At 35.7% G+C, this 27,014-nt stretch overlaps 3 protein-coding genes across 4 annotated transcripts; 1 reads left to right on the forward strand and 2 right to left on the reverse strand.

Moving 5' to 3' along the window:
• Window positions 1–2,017: 2,017 nt before the first annotated feature.
• Window positions 2,018–6,429, reverse strand: LOC147282329 (2-isopropylmalate synthase). Its single transcript, XM_086248895.1, has 5 exons — window positions 6,217–6,429; window positions 5,548–6,069; window positions 3,413–4,663; window positions 3,181–3,251; window positions 2,018–2,497 (listed from the first exon to the last, which is right to left on the reverse strand). The coding sequence occupies exons 1-5, from the start codon at window positions 6,337–6,339 to the stop codon at window positions 2,152–2,154; spliced, it is 2,313 nt and encodes a 770-aa protein (XP_086105021.1). The 5' UTR covers window positions 6,340–6,429; the 3' UTR covers window positions 2,018–2,151.
• A 2,087-nt stretch (window positions 6,430–8,516) lies between these two features.
• Window positions 8,517–11,133, forward strand: LOC147282330 (rhodanese-like domain-containing protein 9, chloroplastic). Its single transcript, XM_086247684.1, has 6 exons — window positions 8,517–8,667; window positions 9,353–9,630; window positions 9,768–9,918; window positions 10,303–10,388; window positions 10,510–10,614; window positions 10,737–11,133. The coding sequence occupies exons 1-6, from the start codon at window positions 8,624–8,626 to the stop codon at window positions 10,805–10,807; spliced, it is 735 nt and encodes a 244-aa protein (XP_086103810.1). The 5' UTR covers window positions 8,517–8,623; the 3' UTR covers window positions 10,808–11,133.
• A 672-nt stretch (window positions 11,134–11,805) lies between these two features.
• Window positions 11,806–21,378, reverse strand: LOC147282331 (Tubulin binding cofactor C domain-containing protein). Of its 2 annotated transcripts, none has more exons than XM_086249143.1 (9): window positions 20,757–21,378; window positions 19,694–19,834; window positions 18,450–18,830; window positions 14,844–14,948; window positions 14,067–14,207; window positions 13,093–13,296; window positions 12,678–12,770; window positions 12,426–12,537; window positions 11,806–12,050 (listed from the first exon to the last, which is right to left on the reverse strand). In XM_086249143.1, exons 1-9 carry the CDS (start codon window positions 21,246–21,248, stop codon window positions 12,007–12,009), a joined length of 1,713 nt encoding a protein of 570 aa, XP_086105269.1. In that variant the 5' UTR covers window positions 21,249–21,378; the 3' UTR covers window positions 11,806–12,006. The 2 variants fall into 2 exon arrangements, with proteins under 2 accessions (XP_086105269.1, XP_086105270.1); XM_086249144.1 differs by having other exon boundaries at window positions 12,426–12,534; window positions 20,757–21,377.
• Between the last annotated feature and the right edge of the window lie 5,636 nt (window positions 21,379–27,014).

The following is a 27,014-nucleotide window of genomic DNA, read 5'->3' on the forward strand; positions in this document are numbered from 1 at the left end:
TTTCTTCCTTTAACTTTTCAATTTTGTCCCTATTGTTACAAAAATTTTGAAAACTAACCAATTTTTACTTTTATTAAAGATACTTAGGAGCCTTAAAAATATATCCCTTAAGAAGTATAAAACTGATGCACGGGTCTAAAGCACTACTCGAGAGGAGTTCGAACACCACTTTTTGTCTTTGAAGGATCCAAATTTGGTTTAGTTTTCAAAATTTATTGTGTTTTTATACTTACCAGGATATGATCTCTGAATTTGAGAAACAAATACATCCTGAGTAATTTTAATATTTAAACAAAATAACTAACTAAAGGGGATGTGACTTCCATTCACCCTCCAATTCCAACCAATCTTACCTTGAACACAACCTCAGAGCTTAGCCTTTTACATATAAAAATTATATTCTCATCTCTAAGCGTGTATACATGTGTATATTTAGAATAGAGCCCCATGTTACAAATATAGAATAGAGAATTAAGCACCATCAGATATATTTGGAAATGTGAACAAGAGGTATCTCATTGTGCTTGATGATACCAGGGAGACGAACTCATGGTATGGACGGTTGGATTCTTGTCTGGCTCGTGGTGTTAAGAAATGGGATGATGGGCTTGCATTTGGATTTCCAAAAGGTTATGGAGGAAAGAGTGATCGTCACAAGTAGGAATGAAGAAATAGCAAAGATGATGGTTGGGGAGGAAAATATACATCACCGGCCTTCTGCCCCTTTCAGACCCTGAAAACTGCTGGGCAATATTGAGAGGATGATTGTGATGTCTGTACCTTGCACTAAAACACACAGATGGAACTAAGAGGTAGTGAAACACACAGATGGAACCAAGTGGTAGTAAAACACATGAAACACACAGATGGAAGAAGGTTTCAAAACAACTCAAGTAAAAACACCACAACCCTCGCAAGGCTCCTATCTATTCAAACGTGTTGATGGGCCGTAATTTATCTATTCAAACGTGTTGATGGGCCGTAATTTAATAAGAGGGGTGATTTCTAAGCGTGTACAATATTTAGACACAAGAACTCATTAAAAATTAGCCCCATATTACAAATATACAAGAGAGAAGCAGCATCAGATTACAAATTTACATTAGAGTGCAAACTAGACAGTCCAAAAAAGCTGAAAATCAACAAATAAGATCGAGAAAAAGCAGCATCTTTATTCTTCTCAAGAGTCAAGACTATAAACGAGAGAGATTAGAGTTGACAGGAAAGTGTGGAACCAGAATTGGCACTGCAGCTTCATTACCTTCAACAAAGTTGCTGGGCCTCAGAGTCAGAGGAGGAGGCTGCCTCCTCACTGTGCCAGCAGCTGCAGCTCCATCGCTGAATACACGAACACGATAAAAGCAGCAACAGATGGATGAAAAAAACCCCATCTTTCTTCTCTCTAGAATTTTATGCAATTTGACGATTTAGTGTGTGCTTTGTTAACATCCTCCTTCAACATAAACTTCTATGGTCTATGTATAGCATATAAACAAAGTTACTTTGTTTCTCTTCGGTCTTCTCCAATTTTCATTAGTCAATGTTCCTGTTGATGTTGACATATTGACTGTAAATTATAACTTCTTTCTTGGGTATGTACAAACCACCTAATCATAGAAAAAATGGTAGAAAAAATAAAATAAAATAACAAAAGCAACAGGCACAAAATCCTACCCTATTCGCTAATAATATCCAAAACTATGTTGATAATATGTAACTCAATTCAAGGGTGTATAATTAGTTTGCATTTGAAGAGCATACATTGAGTTTTCACTTATCTGTTTCTAAATTTATTAATTAGTTGAATGTTACTTGCTTTGTGCTTGAGAATCACACACCATAAGCACTTCTCAATTTTAGCATTTACACAGTGCATATATAAATGACCTGTCGATCTCCCATACATCATACATGTGATATTTGGATTTGATTTCTAATCCTTGGTTACTGTGATCTTGCTCAAATATTCTTTCCACTCAACAAGCATTGTTATATTATATTGGTTTCACTTGCGACTCAAAATGATTATATAGCATGCAGAGTTTGGCCTGTATATAGTACCAGGGGGTTAATGCATCTGAACTTTGGACTCTAGTTTCTAAATTACAAGCAAAACAAAAAAACAGGCTACATACAAATAATATACAATACCTAAGTTTTCTTTCCTTTCATAGATTTCCAAGTCTTTTTCTTTTTCTCCCACCTTAGGACTGCCATTTTTTGACATTTCCACTTTCGGTACCTCTCTCTATTCTTCAACCAGCTGGAATAATCCTTCCCTCGTTTACACACGATGAAGTCCGCTAAGTCATCATAGTCAGATTTCTGGGGGTTTCCGAGTATGCAATTGAGAAAAATCTCCCCATTGCAGGTTTCCTCTGTTTCCTCCTCTCTGCCATCAGTAGTCTCCCTTGTGCAGCTCATGATGCATGCATTTTCTGAAGTTTCTGCTACCTCACTCTGCGATGTCTGATGGAAGCTTCTGAGAGAACCTTTCCTGTAAAATACCAAAAGGGGGGGAAAATGGCTTTACTCTTGAAGGAAGCATGATGGCAAAACAAAGGAAAAATGCTCTCCCAACTGTTATTGGACTCTAAATTTATATTATCTCAAACACTTCTTCACCTCCAAAAGACTACGAACTAACAGTCCCAATGGAAGAGATAACCAATATCAAACCAAAATGACTGAGTCAATTATTCTAGTGACCATAAAAAGTCTATAGTCAATTTCTTCTAAATCAACAAATATATAGCAGGAGCATCTATACTTAAATCAATTTTTTAAGAGCAAAAGGATCAGGCTCTCTTTCCTAAGGCACCCATATCTGATGCATAAAATTATAAACTTGAACTTGTTTGAATGTGAAATGAACTATAGATTATGTATCATAGGAAGCAACCTCCAAAACTACAAAGGCTGATCTGAAAGCTTCACTAGACAAAAAATACCAATCAGGCCTGAGTTACCTTATGCAAGTCTTCAAACTAGATAATATGTTTCTGCAATAGGAACTCCCAAAAAAAAAATGCTTGGTAGAAAATTGAGCAAAGGTATTAACAAAGATAATAATTGACTAGCAATTTAAGAACAGTAGACAACAGAAGTATAAACAGCAGATTCACATGTTCAATTAATTATTGAAGACTATTCTATATGGTGGGCAATAGTATTTTGTACCTCAAGTGAACTGTTTGAATATTCTGAAATTTCGATGCAACTCTTTTGATAGTTTTCTGATTCACCGCAGCCTGCAACACAAGTCATTAGTTAAAGTATCACAGTTCAAAGAATTAAACATTTTTCCTTCTTTTATTTATTTATTTTTGGTTTATAAATAAGTTTATAGAATAAAACATAAAACAAATGAATGGAACTCAAAAAAGCCATAAAAGAAAGAAACAAAGCTTACCTTTGTAGCCTTATCAGGAGAAAATTCAGATAAAAATGATCGTGAACTGGAATCGAGTAATGACCTTAGTACACCTATATCACCCTCTTCAAAAACATATAGATTTAATAATGCCATTATTGTCGATATGCAGCCCTTAACTAAGAAATCAATCCCACTAGAAAAACTCAATGATAGCAAGCCTGAAAAATGCAAAAGCATCCACTTGGAAGTCTTATGTATGCTCGGGTGGGTTTCAATCATGTCAAATAAGAACTTCTGATTAGGTAGCACATTGAATTGACGAAAACAGCCAATGATACCCACTATAAAATCATATTCTTTAAATGATGAAGCATCTTTTAAGGTTTTTGGACAACCCAAATTCCCACTATGCCTTAGACACCAAATAGATTTGAACAAGGAACTACTCAATAACTTCAATATGGAAGCAAGAAGATAAATATCTTGCGGACTTGTATCCCCCTTTCTATACAACACAGTATCACTAACATCACAAGAAAAACCTCCATGTATTATGCTACCTAAAACTGACAAAATATCATCTTTGCGTGATTCATCAAAACCATGTTGGCTCTCATTTATGTATGCAATAGAAGTGGTCATCAGGTCAGATTTTGCCCTAAAGGACATACTGCACAAATTTGCGTCCCATATAGAATCTGAATTAGTAACTAGATCAGCAATTTTATCTCTCGTGACTTGTTGAATATACGATTCAAAACAAGGTTGACAACTTCTCCCTAGCATAGATGAATTGGCATAAGAACATTTAGCGCCCATAGGATGGTGATCCATAAGTGAACTAGTCATGTGGCTGGCGTATAAAGCAACAGACCTTTCAAACGCTGTTAGGTAGCAGTCCATAAGTCTAAGATCTGGTCCAGCATTCTTCAAAGACATGTCTATATCAATGGCTTCAGAAACCAATATAATTAAATGTGCCTGCAACATTTTTGGTGCTGAAAGCATGATGGGGTTGAGAAGCAATGACAAGGCCACAGTCAGGCTAAGTTCAGGGACTCTAAAATTCTTGCCGAAATTCCAGAATAGTCTTTTGAGGAAGTTCTCAAATGCTAGCTCACCATGAACTGATAAGATGAAATGAACAGAAATCACCTCCAGAACACTTCCGATATCACCTTTAACAAGGTGGCCTTTAAATAGCCTTTCAGATGTGCAAGAAGCAGAATCAACAAGCATAAAGTACTCTCTCAACAATTTACGCTTTAAAAGTTCATCTGCAAATATCTAAAGACAGTATATCCAACTTCAGTTTTGTACAGAATAAACTCTTATGGAAGTAATTAAAATATTCTAGAATGCGGAGAAAACTATATATGGAAGGACGCCACAATATCAAAGAGATTAAACTTTATTCAAATATTCATTCAAATATTCATTTGACAAAAATGTAAGTATAAGATCATTGTGCTACATCAAATTTAATAATGAAAGAGTTGAAGCTAACAATGAAGTTATATTCTATACTATGACCATAATGTACCACCAGAAAAAAGTTAAGAACTAAATACGAAGCAGAAAACCTCAATCTAAACAATGTGACAAAGTGATGAAAATTATGGCTCAGGGTATCAATAAAACCAACACATCACCATATTTATAAGGGCATCACCAAGCCCATAATCAGAAGCTATTTTCCAGAGAAAAGAATAAAAGAAAAGCAACAGGTCAGATGCATTACTTTCACAATCAAAAAATGCCAGTTCTTCCACCATGATATATGTATATATGTGTATATATACAAATAATAGTGATAAAAAATTGCAGAACATAACCAAAAACCATCCTAAAGAAATAGATATAGAGATATATAAGTAGTGACACCCTAATTTAGAGAAACTCTCATAAAATAAAGTACTATATACGTGTACTATAAAGTTCTAGGCACAACTAAGCTCATCAATTGATCATGAAAAGCAAATTGGTTGTGAAACATTCTGAGACAGGATAGCTTATGACAGGGTTTTAGGCGGATTTAGGGAAGAATTTTTTAATGGTAATATTTGCGAGAACAAGACAGATTTCATTCATTGACAACGAACCAGTAACTGGAAGTCATCAAGTCTATTAGTTGAAAATATAAGGTAAAATTTGAAAATTTGAATGTTTACCTCAAGCACTGCACATAGAGCTGGACGCAACAGATCAGAAGAATCTAAGAAACATAAGGAAGAAACAAAGTCTTTGGAAACAGAAGTAGAACCACCAGCATCAGTGTATTCACAAGAAGAAAACTTCTGAAATCTGACAGAGCTTTTCTCATCTCCACTTGTAACCAAAGAAATCAATTTCCCAAGTACCGAAAGAAGAAATCGGATTTTCTCCACTAGTACATTTGGGTCAGCCAAAGTCAAGACTAGCATACAGCATCTTAAAAGCATGGTTAGTTCGTCAATAGGGTCAGTCTGGCTGTAAGCTTTACTTGCAGAGACATCACAAAAAGCAGAGAATAAGAGTTTAAACCGCCCATCTAGCTCTTTGAATAAAATATGAATGAGACTTTGTATATCTTCAAGTTTCACTTCAACCCCACAATGATCAAAAGTGCCTTCAGAGTTAGAACAATGGGTTTCTTTTAAAGACAGTGGAACCAGTACAAAGTACAAGCTTTTCAAAAGCGGCAGCTTTAGACCCTGAAATGCAACCCAATAAAAAAATTACAGAAATAAAAGAAAAAATTGAAATTTTTTTTGGATGAATTTCCTAATTCCTTTTTCAACTTTTATATGCAAGCTCAAAGAAGAGTGGGAAACGAAAATGCGAGTAAGATGGAGTAGTACCTGTGGGGATTGAATTGCAGAGATTAGGATTCGGAAGGTAAGAGGGGGATCGGGATCGGGAGGTGGGGTTGCTTCGATTACGCGGTTGGCGCGCTTCTTCAACCTCTTGCTCTGCGAACTCATCTCTCTGTATTATACCACGAAGCACACAGAGATCGATCTCAGAAAATCATCGCTTTCGCTTTCGCTTGGGGTTTGATTTTCTGGCGGGAAAATGACACCACTCTCAAATTCTGAACCAGACGCGCGAGCATGAATTAGAACGAAAAGATGCTTTAAACAAAGGCCAGATGATATTTTTGGTCATGTACTTTTACAGTTTTACCAAATTTTCGCTTTAGTTCTGTATTTTTATTTTGACTTTTTAGCAAGATGTTCACTTGAATTTTAAATCGATTTGTATATTACCACCTAAATTAAAAGTTGAAGTAAGTTGACCCTGAATTAAATTTTGTTTGCAAGTTACCACCTCTATCTAAATTCTCATGGATTTTTTAGTCTTTTCATAAAGAAGAACTTGGGTGAGGAAGCTTTTGCCACCTCAGTATGCTGATCGGCAAGGTCCAACTAATTACAAGTGGTCACATGTACAACCATTTTTTTATTTCTATTTTTTTATTTTTACAAACTTTAAAAATTAATTAAAAATAGCTCTGTACTCATAAAAATATATGAAAAATTCTTACGGACTCATCTTGAATAATACTAATTTACTATAGAGTCAAATTACAACTTTGCCTTCTAAGAGTTTCATTGGAAAGTCCAAATTTATTTCTAAAAAATTAAAATAAATTTTCCTCCATAAAATAAATTCTATAAAAATTATAGAATTGCAGAAAAATCTCAGAAGAATTCTAAAAAATATTTTGGAAATTACTAAAAACCTATTTTAGATAATTCATTCGAGACTTTTCGAAAATTCTAGAATCTTTCTTGAATTTACTTTCCTCTAAGACCGAGAGGTCTTTTGGATAGCAAGTGTGCTCACGAGAAAGGTAGTGTTAGTTTTTAGAAGACCAATGGTGCAGACCTTGTATTTTTTGGAGTTCCGGAGATTATCCTATGAATTTTTAAAGAGTCTAGAGTATTTTAATATTTTAGAAATAAATTTGGACCTCCTAAATTTTTTTGAAACTCTCATAGGACAAATTGATAATTTGACTTCATAGTAAATTAGTATTAATCAAGACGAGTTTATAATAATTTTATGTGTATTTTTATGAGTCCGGAACTATTTTTCATTAATTTTCAAAGTTTGTCAAAAAAAAAGAAAAAAAAATAGAAAATAGTTGTACATGTGACCACCTGTAATTGGTTGGGCCTTGCCACTTAGCATGCTGAGGTGACAAAAACTTCCCAATCCAAGTTCTTCTTTATGAAAAAACTAAAAAACTCATGAGAATTTGGATGAAGGTGGTAATTTGCAAACAAAATTTAATTCATGAGGCAACTTGCTTCAATTTTTTATTTAGGTCGTAACATGTAAATCGAGTTAAAGTTCAGGTGGGTATCTTGCTAAAAAGCCTTTTATTTTTAACAATTTTGGTCATGTACTTTCTATATGATAAAAGTTAAGTTCAAATACTCCAATATAATAAAAGCTTACATGTTTATATAAACATATTTTTTCATATGACATGTTGATACCCATATTAATCGAGTAGAACTACGCGTTGTAGAAATGGAAACGATGAGACTTAAGTGATTTTTGAATCGTTGTTTGCCTAGATATGGACTAAAAAGAAGGCCTAAGCGATTAAAAACATGTCCATAGACGTGTCTATAAACGTGTCTATACACATCTTTTCGATATTTTAGATTTTAGTTTTTTTTTTTTTCTGCTCATTAGATAGGTATTTTAGACATAAGAGTAAGCTAGAATTCCTATTTGATGGACAAGAAAGAGTGAGGTGAAATCCAAAGTATCGAAAAGATGAGTCACGTTAGTGTCACGTGGCATTTAATGTGAACACATAGCCAGAAAAAGATGGATCTAACAAGAGAGGTGACAAGAGGTATTTAATTGTCACGTTATGCAAAAGTTGTGTACCTACTTGTCAAGTTTTGAAACTCATGTACCAAATTGAAAGTAACACTATAGATAATATAGGTATTTTGTAATTGATCCTTACTATTATTACAGGCCAAAAAGAAAAACGATATCATCTATCCGGTCACGTGACCAATTATTTGAAGAGAGAAGTTAGTATGGCCTGAAGATCACAACCATCAAAAGGCTTGGGGAATTATATCTGATATCCAATACGTGTTGCCACGTGGCAGCTACCCATTGCCCTTCCTAAATTTCTTGGGCCACTCTTCGCTGTTGTTCATTGAATACACAGTGAACAGAGTCTACAGAGAGAAGAAGACACAAAGTTGTAAGCTTTCAGAAACCACTACTACGATGGCAGGGATTGGCACTTGTTGTTCATCTCTCTCTTCCACAAGGTAAACCATTTCCTGTCTTAATTTTTTTTTTTCGGAAAAATTAATCTTCAAATCCTCAACTAATTCATGTTTAGTAACATAAGTACTTCAAGAATGTTCCGATTATTTCTCAAATTTTCGATGGTGGGTATTCTTGTTTGGCTGCTGAGAAAGTGTAGAAAACTAGCTAGCTATAAAGAGATAAAAATTAACTCTAATGATTGGAATGTTCAGTACTCTACCATGTCCCACTGTCATTAAGAAGTCTGTTATTGGAAACAACTTGAGAACACAATCATTTCTTCTCTTCTTTGTTTCTGTGTACTACTCTTTGGTGAATGGAGGCATTTTTGATAAACTCACCTACAACCAAAGAATTATGTTCAAGTTTTTGTATACATTTATGGCATTTGCTTTTGTTTAGATCAATTTGAACTTGACTGATATATATTGGCAATATAAGTAGTAGTGACATTGTTACACATACTGTACTTTGTGCTCTCAAAATGAGAAAAACTTCGATGAGACACTCATATTACGTCATCATGCTCACGTTGTATGACACATATTCATTGGTAGTAGGATCTATGATGACGTGGTGTGAGTGTTCCATGCAAGTTTTTCGATCTCTTCAAAAACTGATATATTGAATGATAAGCATGAAAATGAAAGTAATAATTAATAAGGGGTAAGAATTTGTTTACAGCAATTTCCGGAAATCTTGGTTGGAATTTGAGTCTCATAGTACTCATGGTGGAGGAACCATGTTAGGGATCATCAAACCTTATCCTCAAAGAAGAAGAAGAAGTCTCACAATTATCAGAGCAGAAGTGAATTATGTGAATGCAGAAGAAGCAAAAGAACTGATTGCAGTTGAGGGATACACAGTTGTTGATGTTCGGGACAAATCTCAATACAATCGAGCTCATATCAAATCATGCTATCATGTCCCTCTTTTCATTGAAAACCAAGACAATGGCCTCGGTAAGTATGTAATTATCAATTAATTAGCCAGTTAATCTCTTTTGTATCCAATAATGATTTTGAAATCCAAAGCAATCAAACTAACTTCCAAGGAATTTCGTTTTTGCTATATGCTGATGATTCATAATCGGGCACAGGCACAATCATAAAGAGGCAACTGCATAACAATTTTTCGGGTCTGTTCTATGGGTTGCCTTTTACTAAACCCAATCCTGAGTTTGTGCAATCTGTTAAGAGCCAGTTTCCACCTCAGAGTAAACTGTTACTCGTGTGTCAGGAAGGATTGAGGTTAGTTTCTCATGTGCTATAATATATGCTGCTAATTGTTTGACCCAATATGCTAATCCATATTTCAAATTACATCCTCTCAGACTTTCATTTACTTATCTTTCTAATATAAACCCTCAGTCCGGCTCACTTAAGACTTAACATGATAGACAAGTGAAGGAAAACACATTCAATGATTGAATTTACTTCAATGAATTATTTATTTCACAATCGTGTTAACTCTACCATTAAATGTTTGTCGCTAAACTCAAAATGGTTAGCCGTATACTCTGAAACCGACTATGTTTTGGACACAAGCACAATATCAGCACATAAAACATAAACACATGATATCTATCTGTCACATGGTTTTGACAGGATTTTGTTTCCTTTTTTAATGTGAAGGTCTTCTGCTGCTGCCAATAAGTTGGAGGAAGCTGGTTTCCAAAACATAGCATGTATAACATCAGGGCTTCAAACTGTAAAACCAGGTTAATTAGGATCTTAATTCCCATGTTTTTGGTTAATTTCTCTGGATTATATTCTATGTAAATAAAATCAATGGATGCATGCTGCTATTTCTACTCACTCTTTCCTTCATATATATTCCAGGAGCATTTGATACTGTTGGTTCCACTGAGTTGCAAAATGCTGGCAAAGCTGGATTGGTCACTGTTCAAGGAAAGATCTCAGCTGTACTTGGAACTGTACTAATCTGTAAGTCCTTCTCTACTGTACTAGTCTGTAACTTCCTTAAAAACACTATCTATGTCTTTGTTGGTCCTTAAAATCATATATATTTACTGATTCCCTTCTACTTGATCAAATTCAATTTGCAGGTGCATATTTATTCATCACCTTCTTCCCCGATCAAGCAGAGAAGATACTCCAAGTTTTCCCTACCAGCTAGCTAAGCCCAAGCCCCCAAAAAGATACTAAATTTAGTATAGTCCACTCCAGTCCGACTCAGTCCAGCGTAACAAACAAGCCCAAATTTATAAGGCAAAGTTTTCAAGTTGTCTCCAGCAAACCCCATGAAGTAATTTGAGAAAGTTTTAAGATTTTTGAGGCATCTGCAACATTGCATCCCAGGTAAAAGAAAAAGGAAGGAAAGCTTTGCTTGTATGTATCTTTGTATCAATATGGTCCAGATAAAACCACTTTCTAATGCCATTAATATTGACATATCTAATTAGATGAATACAAATGTTGACGTATCCAACCTCTTAAAACAAACCAGTTTATATTTTGCAAAATAAAATCATAGAAAAAAAATGTCTTTTCAGATGAAGTAATATTATAATCTAACCAGATTGCACTACACTACTGGCAATGCTAAGGAGATAGAGGCAGTCCCATTGTGATGGAAAGCTTCATCACTCTCTTATATTGTGTTGTTACTAGTTCACAACAGCAACCTTGGCTGAGAATCGCTTCAAAGGAATTTCAATAACTCACCAGAAGAAATTAATAACTTCAAGTAAATATATTTAAATAAAAATACTATTTCTGGCCTGCCAAATTCCATATATAATGCACAGAAGACCAATCTATATAAGAAAGATTCATTCATTCATTCATCAGGAAAGATCGTTACGCTTATTCAACAAGTTTAGCTACTTTAAACAGTTCCAGACCAGTAAGATTATGAGGAACATTTGGGACAACTCAGGATCCTGTTCCAATTCACTTTAATATAAAAAACTAAATCACTCTAAAAACATAAACTAAAACCAATTGAAACATCGCAACAAAAGAACAAAACTCAAAGGTTAGAGATCGAACATTCTAGACCCACAAAAGAAAAGGAAAATTCACAAGGCTGTGAACCTAGGTTAACAAAACATTACAGTAAGATTATTATTTTCCCAAAAAAATATTACAATGAGATTAGCAACTGTAATTAGCAACTGTAATTCTAATTCCATTCTGTGCACCCTATCAATGCATAATTAGGTGGTGTACCATTCCAAAGCACATAGGGTTGATTCTCAGCTGCCTGCAGAACCATCAGAAAGAGCATGGTGATCATGGTAGGGACTGAAACATAAAACCAGAAAACTTCTTTATGTCCATTCTTAGTTGTCCCGTAGCATTATAATGCAAAAATCATTCTCCTTGTAGGCAATAAAGCTGACGTATGTTTCCCGAAGCTGTCACAAAAAGCTTGTTAAAACTATTTATCACAAGAAAAGCACATGTAGCTACATTAAATGGAATGCATTTAACACTTGTTTTTAGAAAGGTGATAGTGGGAAAAAAAAAAAAAAAATCAAAGCAAATACATGTACAGCCACATAAAGAAGGGATCTAAGAAATTGTATATGATTAAGAACATTAAATGGTACTAAACTTCCATAAGGTGTAAATAGCATTTGAAAATGTAGACACAAAACAACTTTTGAGGTAGATCCAAGTATAAGATGCTAATTTTAATTTTGAAAATGGGATGCACATGATGTTCCAAATAAAACAATATTCTAGTACGTGTGTATGCATGAAGAAACGATTATAATAATGAACATTACCATACAACCAGTCTTTAAAATATATGTGGAGAGCAGTTGATAACTCCCGCTTTCTATTTTCTTCAAGAGGTGCTTCACTCAATAATTGCTTTACCTCCCCTAAATTTTTCTGCTGGAGAAAAGAATAAAAAGATAAAAACACTTGACAGTATCAATCAAAATCAGAAAAATTTTAGTAGAAGTGCAACAAACAATCTAACTGAACCCAGATACACAAATAAACTCCTTAATAGTCAGCTGTGGAAAACATACATTTCTATGCTGAGATGCCATGTAAGCAACTGGTAATGGAAATGGGTTGTCCTTTGTGGAGCCCTGCGCATCACCTCCAAACCAGGTTGGAATCTGAACATCAAGGAAGCATATAGGATATGAGTAGATAATTCAGAAAAATAAAATAAAATAGTTAGCAACCACATAACAATTGAAAAGACATCTCAACCCCCCAACCCAACTGAAAAACTAGTGTACTTTGGAAAATACAACTAAAATTGCCCAAAAGAGCACAACTTTGATGTAGAGCCTATCAGAGGCTTTGTTAATTGTTCTATTCAACTGTCCATTTTAAAAATAAAAAAAACTATTATTTCCCAAAACTAAGGTCAACCATTTACAGTGCTTAAAAGTTAACATTAACAGGCTGGAAGATAAAAACTATACAATATACCAAAAAATTTGTAAACTGCTCAGGGTCTAAGCGTGAAGCGGTCTCGGCCTGAGCATCAGAGACACCTGCTGGATGAGATAATGAATCATGTGGATCAACCACTCCAAGTGGGATGGGGTCATCCCATCTGTTGATAGTAGCATCAATTCCAACTTCATTCATGTGCTCCTCCAACTGAGAGTAAAATGTATTGTATGGTGCCACCTGATAAAAGTCGGGAGATAAAAAAAAAAAAAAAAGATCTGAACATGTTAAATCTTTATGTTAGGTTTCCTTACTCTTAAAGAGTCATATTTTATTCAATTTGAAGTCAAAGGCTTAACATAACAAAAGAAACCAATTATGCAGAACCACTTTTCAGAACTAAAACATAAGAACTAAATCTGTCCAAGACTGCCAGCAAAAATCGGTTCAAATGGATGAGCGTGATGAGTGTTCACTGTAATTTAGCGAGTAGAAGTTCCATGACATTTTTTTTCCCTTTAACACTTAAAAATACTTCCATGAAATCTTAGATGCTCCAATGTTAAACAGATGCCAAGAAGAACAATTAGATCCAGTGGCATGCTATTGAATATAGAATGGAAAAAAGTCCTATGGTGCCTCGCTGATTATAATGGCCAATAATATGTCAACTCAAACATATTATATAAGTTGGATGCAGTAAGATATATGATAATTACTTTGAAAAACTTTATCCGATAATATTTAGAAAAGATAAATGAGGTCACAGAAAAAAATTTCATGGTGATGCCAGTTTTACAAACAACCAAAGAGGTTTACCAAATAAACCGAGAAAATCCACATTAAGATTAGTTCAACAAAAGAAATCCACATCAAGATCAGCTGCAGAAGATAAAGCATAACAGTAGTTGACGAAACTCAATCAAATGCAAATTGTAGTGTAAAATCAAACTGCAATAGCATTGGCTAGAAACACAAAGGTGCAATCAACTTTAGGAGGTGAAACTCACCTGCAGCTTATGGTTATCACCAACAATTAGCGGTCGCTGGTTTACCCCGAGAAAAAATATGCATTCACGGCAGTTAGCAATACAGATTCGTTTTGCTGCTGTAATCACATGAACTCGCTCACAGTGCTCAACTCTTACAGCCTGTAAGAGACATTAGATCATTTAATAAATAAGATATATTATTTTTTGAGAAGATTTAAGAAATAAGATATATTAAGTCAACCAGGTGACAAAGGACCCACATTCATTACATAATAACCAGTAACTATCAGGTTGAATAACTTCACATGACAGGATCTGTAGTTATAAGTCATTGGAATAACCAGTTCAAGGCTTCAAAAGCAAATTTAAGATGATTTTCTAGAATATAAAAGATCAGAACATGCTAAATGAGGACTGTCCATTTAAATAAAATAAAAAATGCACTATTTTTATGTTGTCTGATAATATTATAAAGCAATGACCAAACCATCAGAGAAAACAGGACTATTTAAAGAATAAAGCTTTCCAGTCTAATATATAAACATAGATTGAAACTAGGAAATGTCTGAATTTTCCAAAAGCCATTTCAAAGCAATATTTCCCGTGTTCACTAGATGACAAAACAACATCACGTCAGCATTTATATGGAACAAAAGTGACAATATTTCAGTTACAACTTACAAGAACAATGTTTTTAGTATCCAGCTATTTATTAGGGACTAAGTATACCAAACTATAGATACCATTGCAACAGTCAATAATACAAAGCACAAAAATAAATGTCTTTGCTATTACCTTTCCAACAGCTCCAAGAACAATGGTAGCATCAGAGCATCCATAAACTGTTGCATATCTCAGAGGTGCTAATATGTAGATAACTGAATCGTGGCAATTTAAAACCTGAAATTGCAAACAAGTTAATCGCAAGCCAACATACCTTTACAGGGCATAATCCAATTTCAGTTCACATTTTTCATGCACAAAGCATGTAGGAGAACCTGTTGAGGAAATCATAACAAGGCTACTGATAATCTTGACTCAAGCCATAAACAAAGTGCAGTAGCTGCATTGGGATAATCTTACAATGAGGCTTCCTCTCAAGGAAAAGAGATATTGTTGTTAATTTGGCTCGCATTTGAAGATTTCCTGGTTCATGGGGGATTTCCATGGTATTCTAGGATGAAGTTAGGAGTCCAAATAGGTGTTGGAAGGTTATTAATTCCTGGTGCGTTTTGGACTTCATTTTGGGCAAGTTTTGAGGTTTTCCTTGTGTATAAAGGAAACTTATTTCTTACTCAAAGTTAACTTTCTTCCTACTTTATCTAGGATTGTAATATAAGGCCTATGGTTATAAATAGGACTTTAGGGGCTTAGAAAAACGTAGAGAGAATCAGATTAGAGTGAGCAAGTCCTTAGAATTCTTGGGAGGCACACAATCTAGAATTGGTGAGATCAAGATTAGGTAATTAATCTTGGGGGAGAGATCTAGGGTTTTGGGAAACACTTTGTGAAAGGGTGTACAAGGGATTTTGGGATTGGGTTATGTGATTTAGTCCAATTGTAATCTTAATACTTATTATTCTCATAGTGAAGAACGGAGATCTCTCCCGGGGACGTAGGCAGGAATTTTGCCGAACCTCGTAACAAATCTCGGTGTGATTGTGTGTGCTTGTTGGTTTATTATTTTCTGTTTTCTTGGCTGTGTTTGTTATTTATCTTTCATCGAATTATTGCTTGTACGCCGTGAAGGTGGGAATTAGGATTTAATTCTCAAACTACATCAACAAGTGGTATCAGAGCCAGGTTTCGTGTTCATCGATCGTGGTTCCGTGTTTATCGATCGAGGGTAGTTTGTCATGGCAGCGGGAAGTAGTGGTGTTTCATCCTTTAAGGTGGAGCAATTTGATGGAAGAGGTAACTTTACTCTATGGCAAAAGAGAGTGAAGGATGTCCTAGTTTCGCAAGGCTTGGCACGCGCCTTGAAGGGAAAGGAAGAAGGAAAGCCGGCAAAGATGACAGATGATGACTGGGAAGACTTGGAGTGCAGGTGTGTGAGCACGATTCGGCTTTATATTGCTGATAATATTATCAACAATATAGATGAAGATTCTGCCCCGGAATTGTGGAAGAAACTAGAAAAGCTGTATTTAGCTCAGAAGTCTATGGCTACAAAGTTGAATCTGAAGCGGGACATATATAAGCTGAAGATGGAAGCGGGTGCAAATCTCATGGATCATATGAACGTGTTCAAAGGACTGCTAAATCAACTCGAAAGAGTTGGGGTAAAGATTGAGGAAGAAGATCGAGCCCTCTTACTTCTAACCTCACTTCCTGATACATATGACAACATAGTGGATATCTTCTTGTATGGTAAGGATACACTGAAGATGGAGGAGGTCGAGTCAACTCTCTTGTCTAGTGAAAGGAGAAAGAAAGTTGAGGATAAAGATTCCTTGTTTGTTGCTCATGGTCAAAGAGGAAGGCAAACTACCAAGGGTTCTAGTGATAGCAAGGCTAGATCAAAGGGTAGTGGTAAGGGCTGGCAGTGCTACAAGTGCAAAGAGTGGGGACACATAAAGAAGGACTGTCCGACTTGGAATAAGAAGGATGGTCATGGCTCTACAGCGGTAGCAGACTATAATGAATCTGGAGAACTTCTCACAGTCTCTATAAGTAACACTTCTTCTCATGGTGATTGGATATTGGATTCGGGTTCTACTCACCATATATGCTCTAGGAAAGAATATTTTGAAAAGTTTCAAGAATCAAAGGGAGGATCTTTCTCTTTGCCTGACGGGTCCAAAGTTGACGTCATGGGGGTTGGAACGGTGAAGATCAAGATGTTCAATGGGGTGGAGCATACTTTGGGTGGAGTCGCTTATGTCCCAAAGCTACAAAGGAATTTGATATCCTTGAGTAGGTTGGATTCCAAGGGCTACCTGGTTTTGATAGCAGGTGGAGTCATGAAAATTACTCATGGCAGCATGGTCCTAATGAAGGGAGAGAAGTGTGGTGGTTTATATCGTTTGATAGGAACTCAAACCTCGATGGTTGGTTGGAAACGAAATGCACAAGAAATCAAGCGCTTGAGGAAGGTCTCGTTTGCGGGTACAGCAGAGACGGTTGTGACATGTTTCCAAGGTTCAAACGATGGTGAGAAAGGAGATCCTACTGGAGGAGGGGGTGAATCGAGGCCCCTCTTCGGTGCTAACCGGTAATTGGTTACACGATGCAGCTGCACATAGGTATTGGCCGTGCGAATCAAGGGTGGACCATAGTTTCTTGATTCGGGTTATGTGTAGTTGGTACAAGGTCAAGGCCAATGGTATTTGGTGCAAGGTAATTTGCATGATATGCTCGCCAAGGTGGAGATTGTTGTTAATTTGGCTCGCATTTGAAGATTTCCTGGTTCATGGGGGATTTCCATGGTATTCTAGGATGAAGTTAGGAGTCCAAATAGGTGTTGGAAGGTTATTAATTCCTGGTGCGTTTTGGACTTCATTTTGGGCAAGTTTTGAGGTTTTCCTTGTGTATAAAGGAAACTTATTTCTTACTCAAAGTTAACTTTCTTCCTACTTTATCTAGGATTGTAATATAAGGCCTATGGTTATAAATAGGACTTTAGGGGCTTAGAAAAACGTAGAGAGAATCAGATTAGAGTGAGCAAGTCCTTAGAATTCTTGGGAGGCACACAATCTAGAATTGGTGAGATCAAGATTAGGTAATTAATCTTGGGGGAGAGATCTAGGGTTTTGGGAAACACTTTGTGAAAGGGTGTACAAGGGATTTTGGGATTGGGTTATGTGATTTAGTCCAATTGTAATCTTAATACTTATTATTCTCATAGTGAAGAACGGAGATCTCTCCCGGGGACGTAGGCAGGAATTTTGCCGAACCTCGTAACAAATCTCGGTGTGATTGTGTGTGCTTGTTGGTTTATTATTTTCTGTTTTCTTGGCTGTGTTTGTTATTTATCTTTCATCGAATTATTGCTTGTACGCCGTGAAGGTGGGAATTAGGATTTAATTCTCAAACTACATCAACAAAGTTTACAATCAGGCTCAAAATCATTGCATTAAGCCTTTAATTAAGATTAAAACCAACTTGAATGAGAAGCTACCTCACTTCCCTAAATTCACTACACACAACTCACACCCTCATAATCATTTCATGTCTATAGCACGTAACTAGTACATTAATTAAATAGAACCGATTAGAATTGATGATTAATTAAGAGTTCTTTTCTTCATTTTATTCCTTCTGGTTATGTAGCTCTTTGAACTCCTAGAAACATTTATATTCGAAAGATTATGTTAAAGTAAGTCGAACATCAGAAAACAAATGGATATTACATGTTACACATTAATTTCAAGAAAGGTAAAATGTGTGTCATAAACAAACCTTTACAGAAGAACCTTTAAGATCAGATGCTTGCTTGACAAGTGATGATTTGGAGATCCCTTCAATAAAACTTGGACCTCGAACACTTGATGAGCCCTTGGTTGAACTCGTGGAAGCATCAGCCATGGCAACATCTTGATCTGAGGAACTGGGTGGCCCATTTTCTTTTGGTGAAATTCTTTCAGAAATATTTTCCAAAGAAGAAACAATATTATTTAGAATCCAATCATGAACTTGTGCTGCAGGAACAGGAACAGCAGGCATATCAGGATCTGAATTTGCAAAAAAAGGAGCATGTTGGCCCAAGTTACATCCTTCGGGTCCTTTTTCACCAAATTGAATCAGAAACCCAAGGTGCTCAAATCTCTCCATGGTCAAAACCTAAGACAATAGGGTTAAATTAGACAAAGGGAGATACTAACAAGAAAGAACAATTACTAATGCCATAATACAAATAGCAATCAGAATTTGTAAGTGAAGTTGGCCTAAAACAATTGACAGTCACAAACAAGACAGAAGTTCCTCAAAGAGTTTTTTCTTTTTTCAACAAAATACAATACTTCGTTCGCACAAACAAAAGTTGGTCTGTCATGATTCATGAAATACTGATTCATTGGAGATCATGTCACGAAATCACCACAGGAGGTAGTCCCAACTAGTAGACATTAGTGCTTATGGCCCTATTTATTGTAATCCAGCTTAACTATTTAGCCAGTACCTATCCTACCAGGTGCAATGGCCACCCAAAAGAACAAAAGAAAATGTATGTTCTTTCTTGTGTGGCTTTAAGAAGCAGCAATAAGTAGCCATGCGTTGGATTAAAAAAATTGCATTTCCATTTCATTAAATTTGGCCTACTTTGCCTTTTTGTTAAGACAAATGATAATCAATTTTCAGTACATAGCATGCAATGGGGGACTCTGATTGGGGTGCTCAAGCTTCAAGACATAGCATGGAGAAATCACTTTCCGCAAACAAAACCAAAAAAAAAAAGTGCAGAAATGACTACAATTGGGGCCAGTGCGCATGTCCCAGCCAAAATATGAAATAAGGGATGGGCTGGTGGCACTGCTCATGGTGGGAATAAAGTGCTCCTACCAAATTGGAGAAAAGGACCAATAGGAAAAAGGAAAAAAAAAATTTACCATTATCTTATAATGCATTTGAATCACTTTGTGGTAGACATAAAAAACAGGGTGAAGATTTTATAACAAAAAAGAAGAGTAAGTAGTAATATCACAAACCAGAGATTCTTCGCCTTCCCCCTCCACAGGTTCTGCTAAAAGAGAGACAATGTTAGCCAAATGCTTTTGCAGATATGATAACTGATGGGACTCTTCATCAGCCTGTGATGGAATAAACCGGCGGCTATTGCTACGCACAAGCTGTCATGTGTTGAAATTCCAAGGTTGATATAAGTTTAATTCAGCACAAAGAAAATGTCTTAAATCAAACTTTCAAGTAACTAAATATGAAATAAGAACAGTTTCAACCATAAAGGTTGCAATAAATTATAGATAGTATCAACAGATACAGAAAATGTTATCCTATGTACTGCAGAAATTCATCCAATTGAACCAATTAAACAAAACCTTGTCCCTACAGTTTAGAATCAAACTCATAAATCCGATTTTGCAGCCATATGAGTACAGAAAACTAATGAAGCAATGCAGACACAATGTAGAACTGCCATGCCAAAGGAATCCAAACATACGAATTACATGATAAAACTAGGAGGTCCACCCACTACAGGGTGACATTAGGTATTTAAGTGCAAATGATGCCAACAGACATGGTAGAGAAGGCAACAAATTGTTACAACCCACATGAGTTCCTTAAATTTTAAGACCCGATACACACAATTGATCATAAATTTCAACCAACACACAATGAAAAGTTAGATAAACCAATCGATCAAACCAAATTCAAATATACCATTTTAATCCACATTGTATTCCAATCAACAATATTTCCACGCCAACGAACGAACATACACAAAGTCAAACAATTAATCTGAATAAACCCATTCTAAATGGCAACAACCCCACTTCAATAAAACCAATGCCTTCAAAATCACCAACCTTTCGGGCCTTATTAACAAATTTCACCCAACATTCCAAAACCAACCGCCAAAAAAAGCAATTAATCGCAGCAAACCCATTTGAATTTGCCCTAAACCTACCATATCCTCGAAAATTCCCCACTCTAACCCACGCACCAACCTTAAAAGCACACCAACATTGCACAATCCACCACCCAAAAAAACAGAAAAAAGAAAAACAGATCAATTCAGGAATAAAGTATCACCTGCAACGGCGACAAAGCGGACAAATACCCATCGAAAGCAGACGTCGAAGGCCAAACATCGGCGACGGCAGCCGAGTCCTTGTGCGTCCGGGGCAGCAACTTCTTGTACGACTGAATGTAGAGGAACAAAACCAGATCATGCACATCGGCTCCGACCTCGTCGACCGCATCGGGCTTGGCCCGGACGAGCGGGTCGGACTCGGAATGAATGACCGAGGATAGGGTGTCGAGGACGAGCCTGGCGTGATCGGCGGAGATCTGGAAGGCCTCGGAGATCGCGGCCGAGCTGACCCGGTGACTCGGGCACTGCTCGATCAGCTTCTGCTTCAGCGGAATTAGGGTTTGCGTCGGGTCGGTGAAGATGAGCTTGGGGATGGGCAGCAGCCCATGCTCGAAGGGCTCGCGCCGCGGGTGAATCAGCAAGGTGGGTGGGTCTTTGTCTTTGGGCGAAGACGAAAACGACGACGTTGAGGGCTCAATTGGCTCACTCATGGCTTTGGAGGGAAAGCACCAAAATGCAGTTTTCTAGAGACGGAATTTGTGTGTGAGTTGCAGATCTTCCAGAAAAATGAATTATGAGAGAGAGGTTAGGGGAAGAGTGGAGGGGTGGGATCGCGTGCGGTTGGGTGCACGGAGTTTGGACTGCGTGGATGTGTGTGATTGCCTCTTGTTGGAGTTATTCAAGTAGTGTAACCAATCATTTGATGACCTGTGTTCTAATCTAGATGATTAATGAAAACAAGTGGATTAGAGCTGATGATGGGGTCCGTCGATAGATTTACGACAACGTATGAGCATCTGGATGATATTATTAACTACCAAGTATCAACTGCTTTGACCATAAAAGTTTTTAGAAATCAAATTAGATGGTTTTTTCTTTCTCGTACTTATTTCATTTTTTTGGTTAAATAGAATAGTTTTAGTAGTTTTTTTTTTTTCTATTTCGTTAGATTGGTTTATTTTTCTCTTTTTGAGTTTTTGGATTAGAGTTAGGTTGGGCTCTCTGGATAGGGCAAATGCAATTGCCAATTATGGTAAGGATCATAACCAAAAGAAAATAAGAACTTTAATCTTCCCCTTCCCTCACACCCCCCTCCTCTATTTTCTCGTCCCCTCCTATACCAACACCCTAGTTAGCCATGGCGTTCGGTCTTGCACACACAATAAAGATAAGCGTGGGCGAACTAGATCAAATTAGGTCACTACATACCAAGGGTGGTCCTGAGCCTACTGATAGGGCGAACGAGGCAATCGTCTTACACTCTATAATACTGGTGGCCTTAAAATCTTATAGATCCTTTATATTATGTTAAGTCTCATTAATATATATATATGAAGTTTCGAGACCTCTATTTTTATGTTTTGCACTTTTGCTTCAAACCCTCATAGTTTTAAGGTCAACCCTACTACATATTGGTTCATTTGAGTTGCTCAAATTAAGATTTCTTGAAACTCGACTAGACAAACATATTACTACTCACCCGCAAGTTTAGCGGATTGGGCTTTATCCTACTTTTTATTTTAGGGTTTTCTTTTTTAAATTCTAAAACGAAAAAGCTCATGATTGGCCAGCCCACCTACAAAAATACTGTGACAGACCGGTCCACTTTAATGAGTCAAGCGCTTGGCACTTTTACCTAACACTTGGTATTATTCACCTAGTGCTCAGCAATTGCCACTATGCGATAATTACTATTTGAATTGCATAAACACCTATGTTATATTGTTACTAATGACCATTGTTTGACAGTGTCAATTTGCCCAGTTAAAAAAAAACGTCGAGCGCTAGACACCAATAATAGAAGAAAATATAACGTGAGTTTTAATTGTACAAAGTGAACCTATTTACCATTGCAACTTTTTAGATGAATTTGTTTATCATTAAGAGCTGTAAAATGAACTTTAAAATAATTTACTTTTTTTTTTATTTTGTGTTGAAATTATGTTAGTCTAACATTGAAGACCAAAATTGCTTAGGAGTCCGTAGGTGTAAACTCGAGTGTACTTGAAAAAACAGTCCAACCCGCCAAATTCGGTTTGATAAAAAAAAAAAAGGTTTAAATGTTTATAAAATAAAAAATTATATTAAATATATTATTATTTTTATTAAATACTATAATCCAATACAAATTAGTTTATCCCATTAGATAATTTCCCCGTCCACAAACCTCATCTTAGCCTACAAACCTTAAATTCAAGCCTCAAATCCAAACCAAATGACCCCAACACAACCTATGCAATGCTTCTTCATCACATTATCATGTCCTTGCTCTTGCACCACATGCTTACTCTTGGACCCCATTTATTTCACCCCATACAAATTCAAACTCTCATACTCATCATTATTATTGTACAATGGGCCAACAAAACCTCTCCTAGACCTTTCCTTTGAGAAGTTTAGAGCTCAACTCCCTTTCTTTTAGACTCAGTGTTGTGCGTTCTCCTCTTCAATCATTGCTCGTATGACCCCAAAACTATTTGATCTCTTGACATTGTCTTTTTGAGTAAATTATCCCTTAATATTGAAAGAATTTGAGAATTGAAATCATTAAACCCCAGCCATATATATATGGTCGACCATGGTGCAAAATCCAACACAATGGGGACCGCAGATCATCTCCTATACTTTTAAATTTTTAATCTACTCCCTCTCGAGGTCTGAAATGGCAAAACTTTTCACTTTCTCTCACGTGTAGCACAATTGTTCGTCCCTTGACAAATATGGCTCAACATGTATTCATTTTTCTTCTCTCCCTTTCTAAGTTATTTAAATTTCTAAAATCGGATTAAAAAGTTCTTGAAACCATACAATAAAGCATCCAAAAACGAATTAAAATAACTGATTAAAAACTTTGTATTTAAGTTTTTTGAAATCAATCCCAACAAGTTTAATTAAGTGTTCGAATATAGTCAGACAATTAAATATGTACTTTAAGATTGAGTTTGTAAATTTCTTTAATGTTAATTTGCACGAATTTAGAATTTAGAGGTTAGTGAGAGAAATTTTACAGTTTCTTTTTTAATAAATATTGTAGGTGTCCAAGTGATTGCCATCTTAATGACAATGCTTTAAAAAAAATAATAATAATAACCATTAAATTCATTTAATGTGATGAAATGGTTGAGAACTTGAGATTAAAATCAAAGGAAAGAAAGAAAGGTTTGACAAAAGAAAGAATCGGTGCACACAAGGGTAGATGGCCACGGTGCAACATGAAAGCGAGTTCCCAAAAAGTAACCTATAATTGTTTTTTTTTTTTGGCCATGAACCTATAATTGTTTTAAGTACACAATTTCAAGAAGTGTCTTAATCCCACTTTTTTTTTTTTGGCCAAGAGTCTTAATCCCACTTAACATGTCGTCAGGCCCTAAGCCACATCCAGCAATAAAACAAAAAGTCTAGCTGAGTACTAAAACAATTACCGTTGGACTCAAACCCTAAATAGCTTATTCGATTATATAAAAAAATTTAGACATTTATATCAAAATCAATTAACATCTATCATATATATATATATATATATATCAGCTTATAAGAAACTAAACCTTTGTAAGCTGATATGAGCATGTACATTGCTAGGTCAAAAGCAAGATTAAATAAAAAATTTAGCCAAAAATGTGAAAAAATTTCTATATTACTAGGCCAAAGGCAAGGCAATTTTTGCCTTGCAAGATTTTGAGCTAAATTTGACCCAAAATCTTGCTTTTGCACGCACATAAGTCAAGAACCGGTGGAGTCCGCATAAGAAAAGGTGGGTATAGTGGATTCCATGTGTCGCGCAACGATTGAAGAGCAAGAGAGTGACGAGACCCATCCGTTCTTCACATGAAGAACAATGGCTGGCCCACCTTTACATGTTTTCATTTTCACCTTCATATTTTTTTATATTAATAATTGGCACAGTCAATTAATAAATTACATAGATTACCATTAGCCTTAGTCTTTACTCTTTAGCAATGTACAAATTTGTAGATTTAGCTAAAAGCAAAAGCTAAATCTTGCATTTAACCTTGTATCTTGCCTTTAGCAATGTACATTCTCTAATACTTCACATTTTTAATATGGGATAACATATCTAATTTATTGGTTCCAAAACCAATCTACATACCCTTTTTCTATATAACAGATAAATATATTTCTTACAACATCTTTTCTCATCACAATTTATCGTGAGATTAAATTAATGTGTACACATGCGCCGAGTATTAAACTATTAATGTAAGTTTAGAGCCTTCATGAGGCCATGTATGCCCTTTGGCTATTGAGAAGATTGAGAAGCCAAAGCCTCCATAGACACACAATATCAGGCATAGCTGGTGTCCAACGAAACCAAGGAATATGAATATCTGAATCTGACCGTGAAAGACACCTGTAAAGGACAAACTGACAAAGCATAACAAGCCCTTTTGTCCTTATAAGGCATGTATGGGGCTACCATGCATGACTCAAGACTTTACAGATCTTCCATGCAACCTAGTTATTTGAGAGACACGTATTAGGGCCTCTAAAGGCAAAGAGAATTACATTGGAGTATTGGACACGAGTTTCCTGGTTTCTGAAATATCATCTTACTCCTTGCCTCCTTGGGATTCAATGGTCCACTATGATATAGAAAGGACTCCTACATACTTGAATTATCACAACTTTATTTTGGAAACAACAAAAAACTTTGGCCAAATTCATAGAGCAATCAAAGTTCAAGTGGAAATTGGTCCCATTCAATGCAACTCAAATTAAAACGCATTTATTGGTCTTTTTAATGCTCAAAATTGGAAAGTGCATTCAATATTCATTAACTATTATGTCACATTTATTGCTTTTAAATCTAAACCCATCTTGGGTCAACAAAAACAAATAGCAAAACCCTTCGAATAAGTACATGAAATAAATACAAAATGTGAGAGAGATTTCAAATATTTATATTCATTTTTTTCATTTGTTTTGCACAAAAGAATTTCACCAAATAGCAATATCACATTCACCAAATTATTTGACAATATTCAATAAATAAGGTGGCAAACTTTTAATTATTTATTCAAGTTTGAACTACTTTTAACCTCATTTATTTCTAACTAGTCAGATATTGAAAAAAAAAAAAATCTGAACTCATTTTTTAAAAATGAATGCATTTACCAAACTTGTGTTTGGTAGGATACTTACCAAACTTGTTAAGGTATGCAAACAACAACCTCATTCTCAGTCATTCTCAGTCATTCTCCTTGAAGTGTAAAAGCCCCATAGGAAGCTCCAAAGTAGCATTGTCACTGGGCCCAAGCAAACGCCACTTGAACTCAACCCACCATTGCCAACTATTCAACCACAAAGATGATGACTATGAGAGATCCCATCCCCCACATGGTTAAAATGTTATTTCACCCAAACAGGGAATCCAAAGACACATTCTGAATAGACCTCTCATCAACTCCTTAAACAATTTCTTATATAATAATTGTTACAATCATAAAAAAGTTTCACAAGTTTAAAACATTTCCCAAATATGAAAAAGAATAAGACATTTTCACATTAATTAAATATAAAATTTTGAAATTTGTTATAGGAATTATTGGCATATACCATATATTCAGAGATTATACTACTCACATTAATTTATACCCACAAAAAAAAAAAAATTGCAATATAAACTTATCGGTCTCACACACAACTTTTAAAGACATATAGAGTGCATCGACCATTATTTCAGAACCCGTAATACTACTTTTAAGCGGCCATTATTTTAGTACCTGTATACTACTTTCAAGCGACCATTGTTTTAGTACCCGTAATACAACTTTTAAACGACCATTGTTTTTGTGATCACAGTATTATATTTTGAACAACTTTTTTTTTTTTTTAATTCATGAGTTTTGACTCAAATGCGTTGAGAAATATGAATAAAAGAGGTAGGTTTAGGGTGAATTTGTAAATCATAAATTCATAATAATGAAAATGGCAAATATGGTTTTATTATTATTTTAAAAAATATTTAATTACATGATTTAAGAACTAACATACATGATAATTAAATTCTGCTATAAGCCTATAACTGATGTGTTACCTTGTCCCTTCTAATTCCCAAACACACGTGCGAGGTCCGACAACAGTCCTACACATGCTTGACCCGTCCATTTTCCCACCCCATACGCTGAACAGTACACACTACACAGAGAGAGACCCACAAACGCACACAGTGAAGATTAGAGTGAAAAAAGCAAAAGGCAAAAGAAACAAAGGACAGACTACGCTCTCTCTCTCTCTCT

The sequence above is a fragment of the Dryas octopetala genome, chromosome 6 (assembly GCF_963921425.1).
Source record: "Dryas octopetala chromosome 6, drDryOcto1.1, whole genome shotgun sequence".
Taxonomy (NCBI): domain Eukaryota; kingdom Viridiplantae; phylum Streptophyta; class Magnoliopsida; order Rosales; family Rosaceae; genus Dryas; species Dryas octopetala.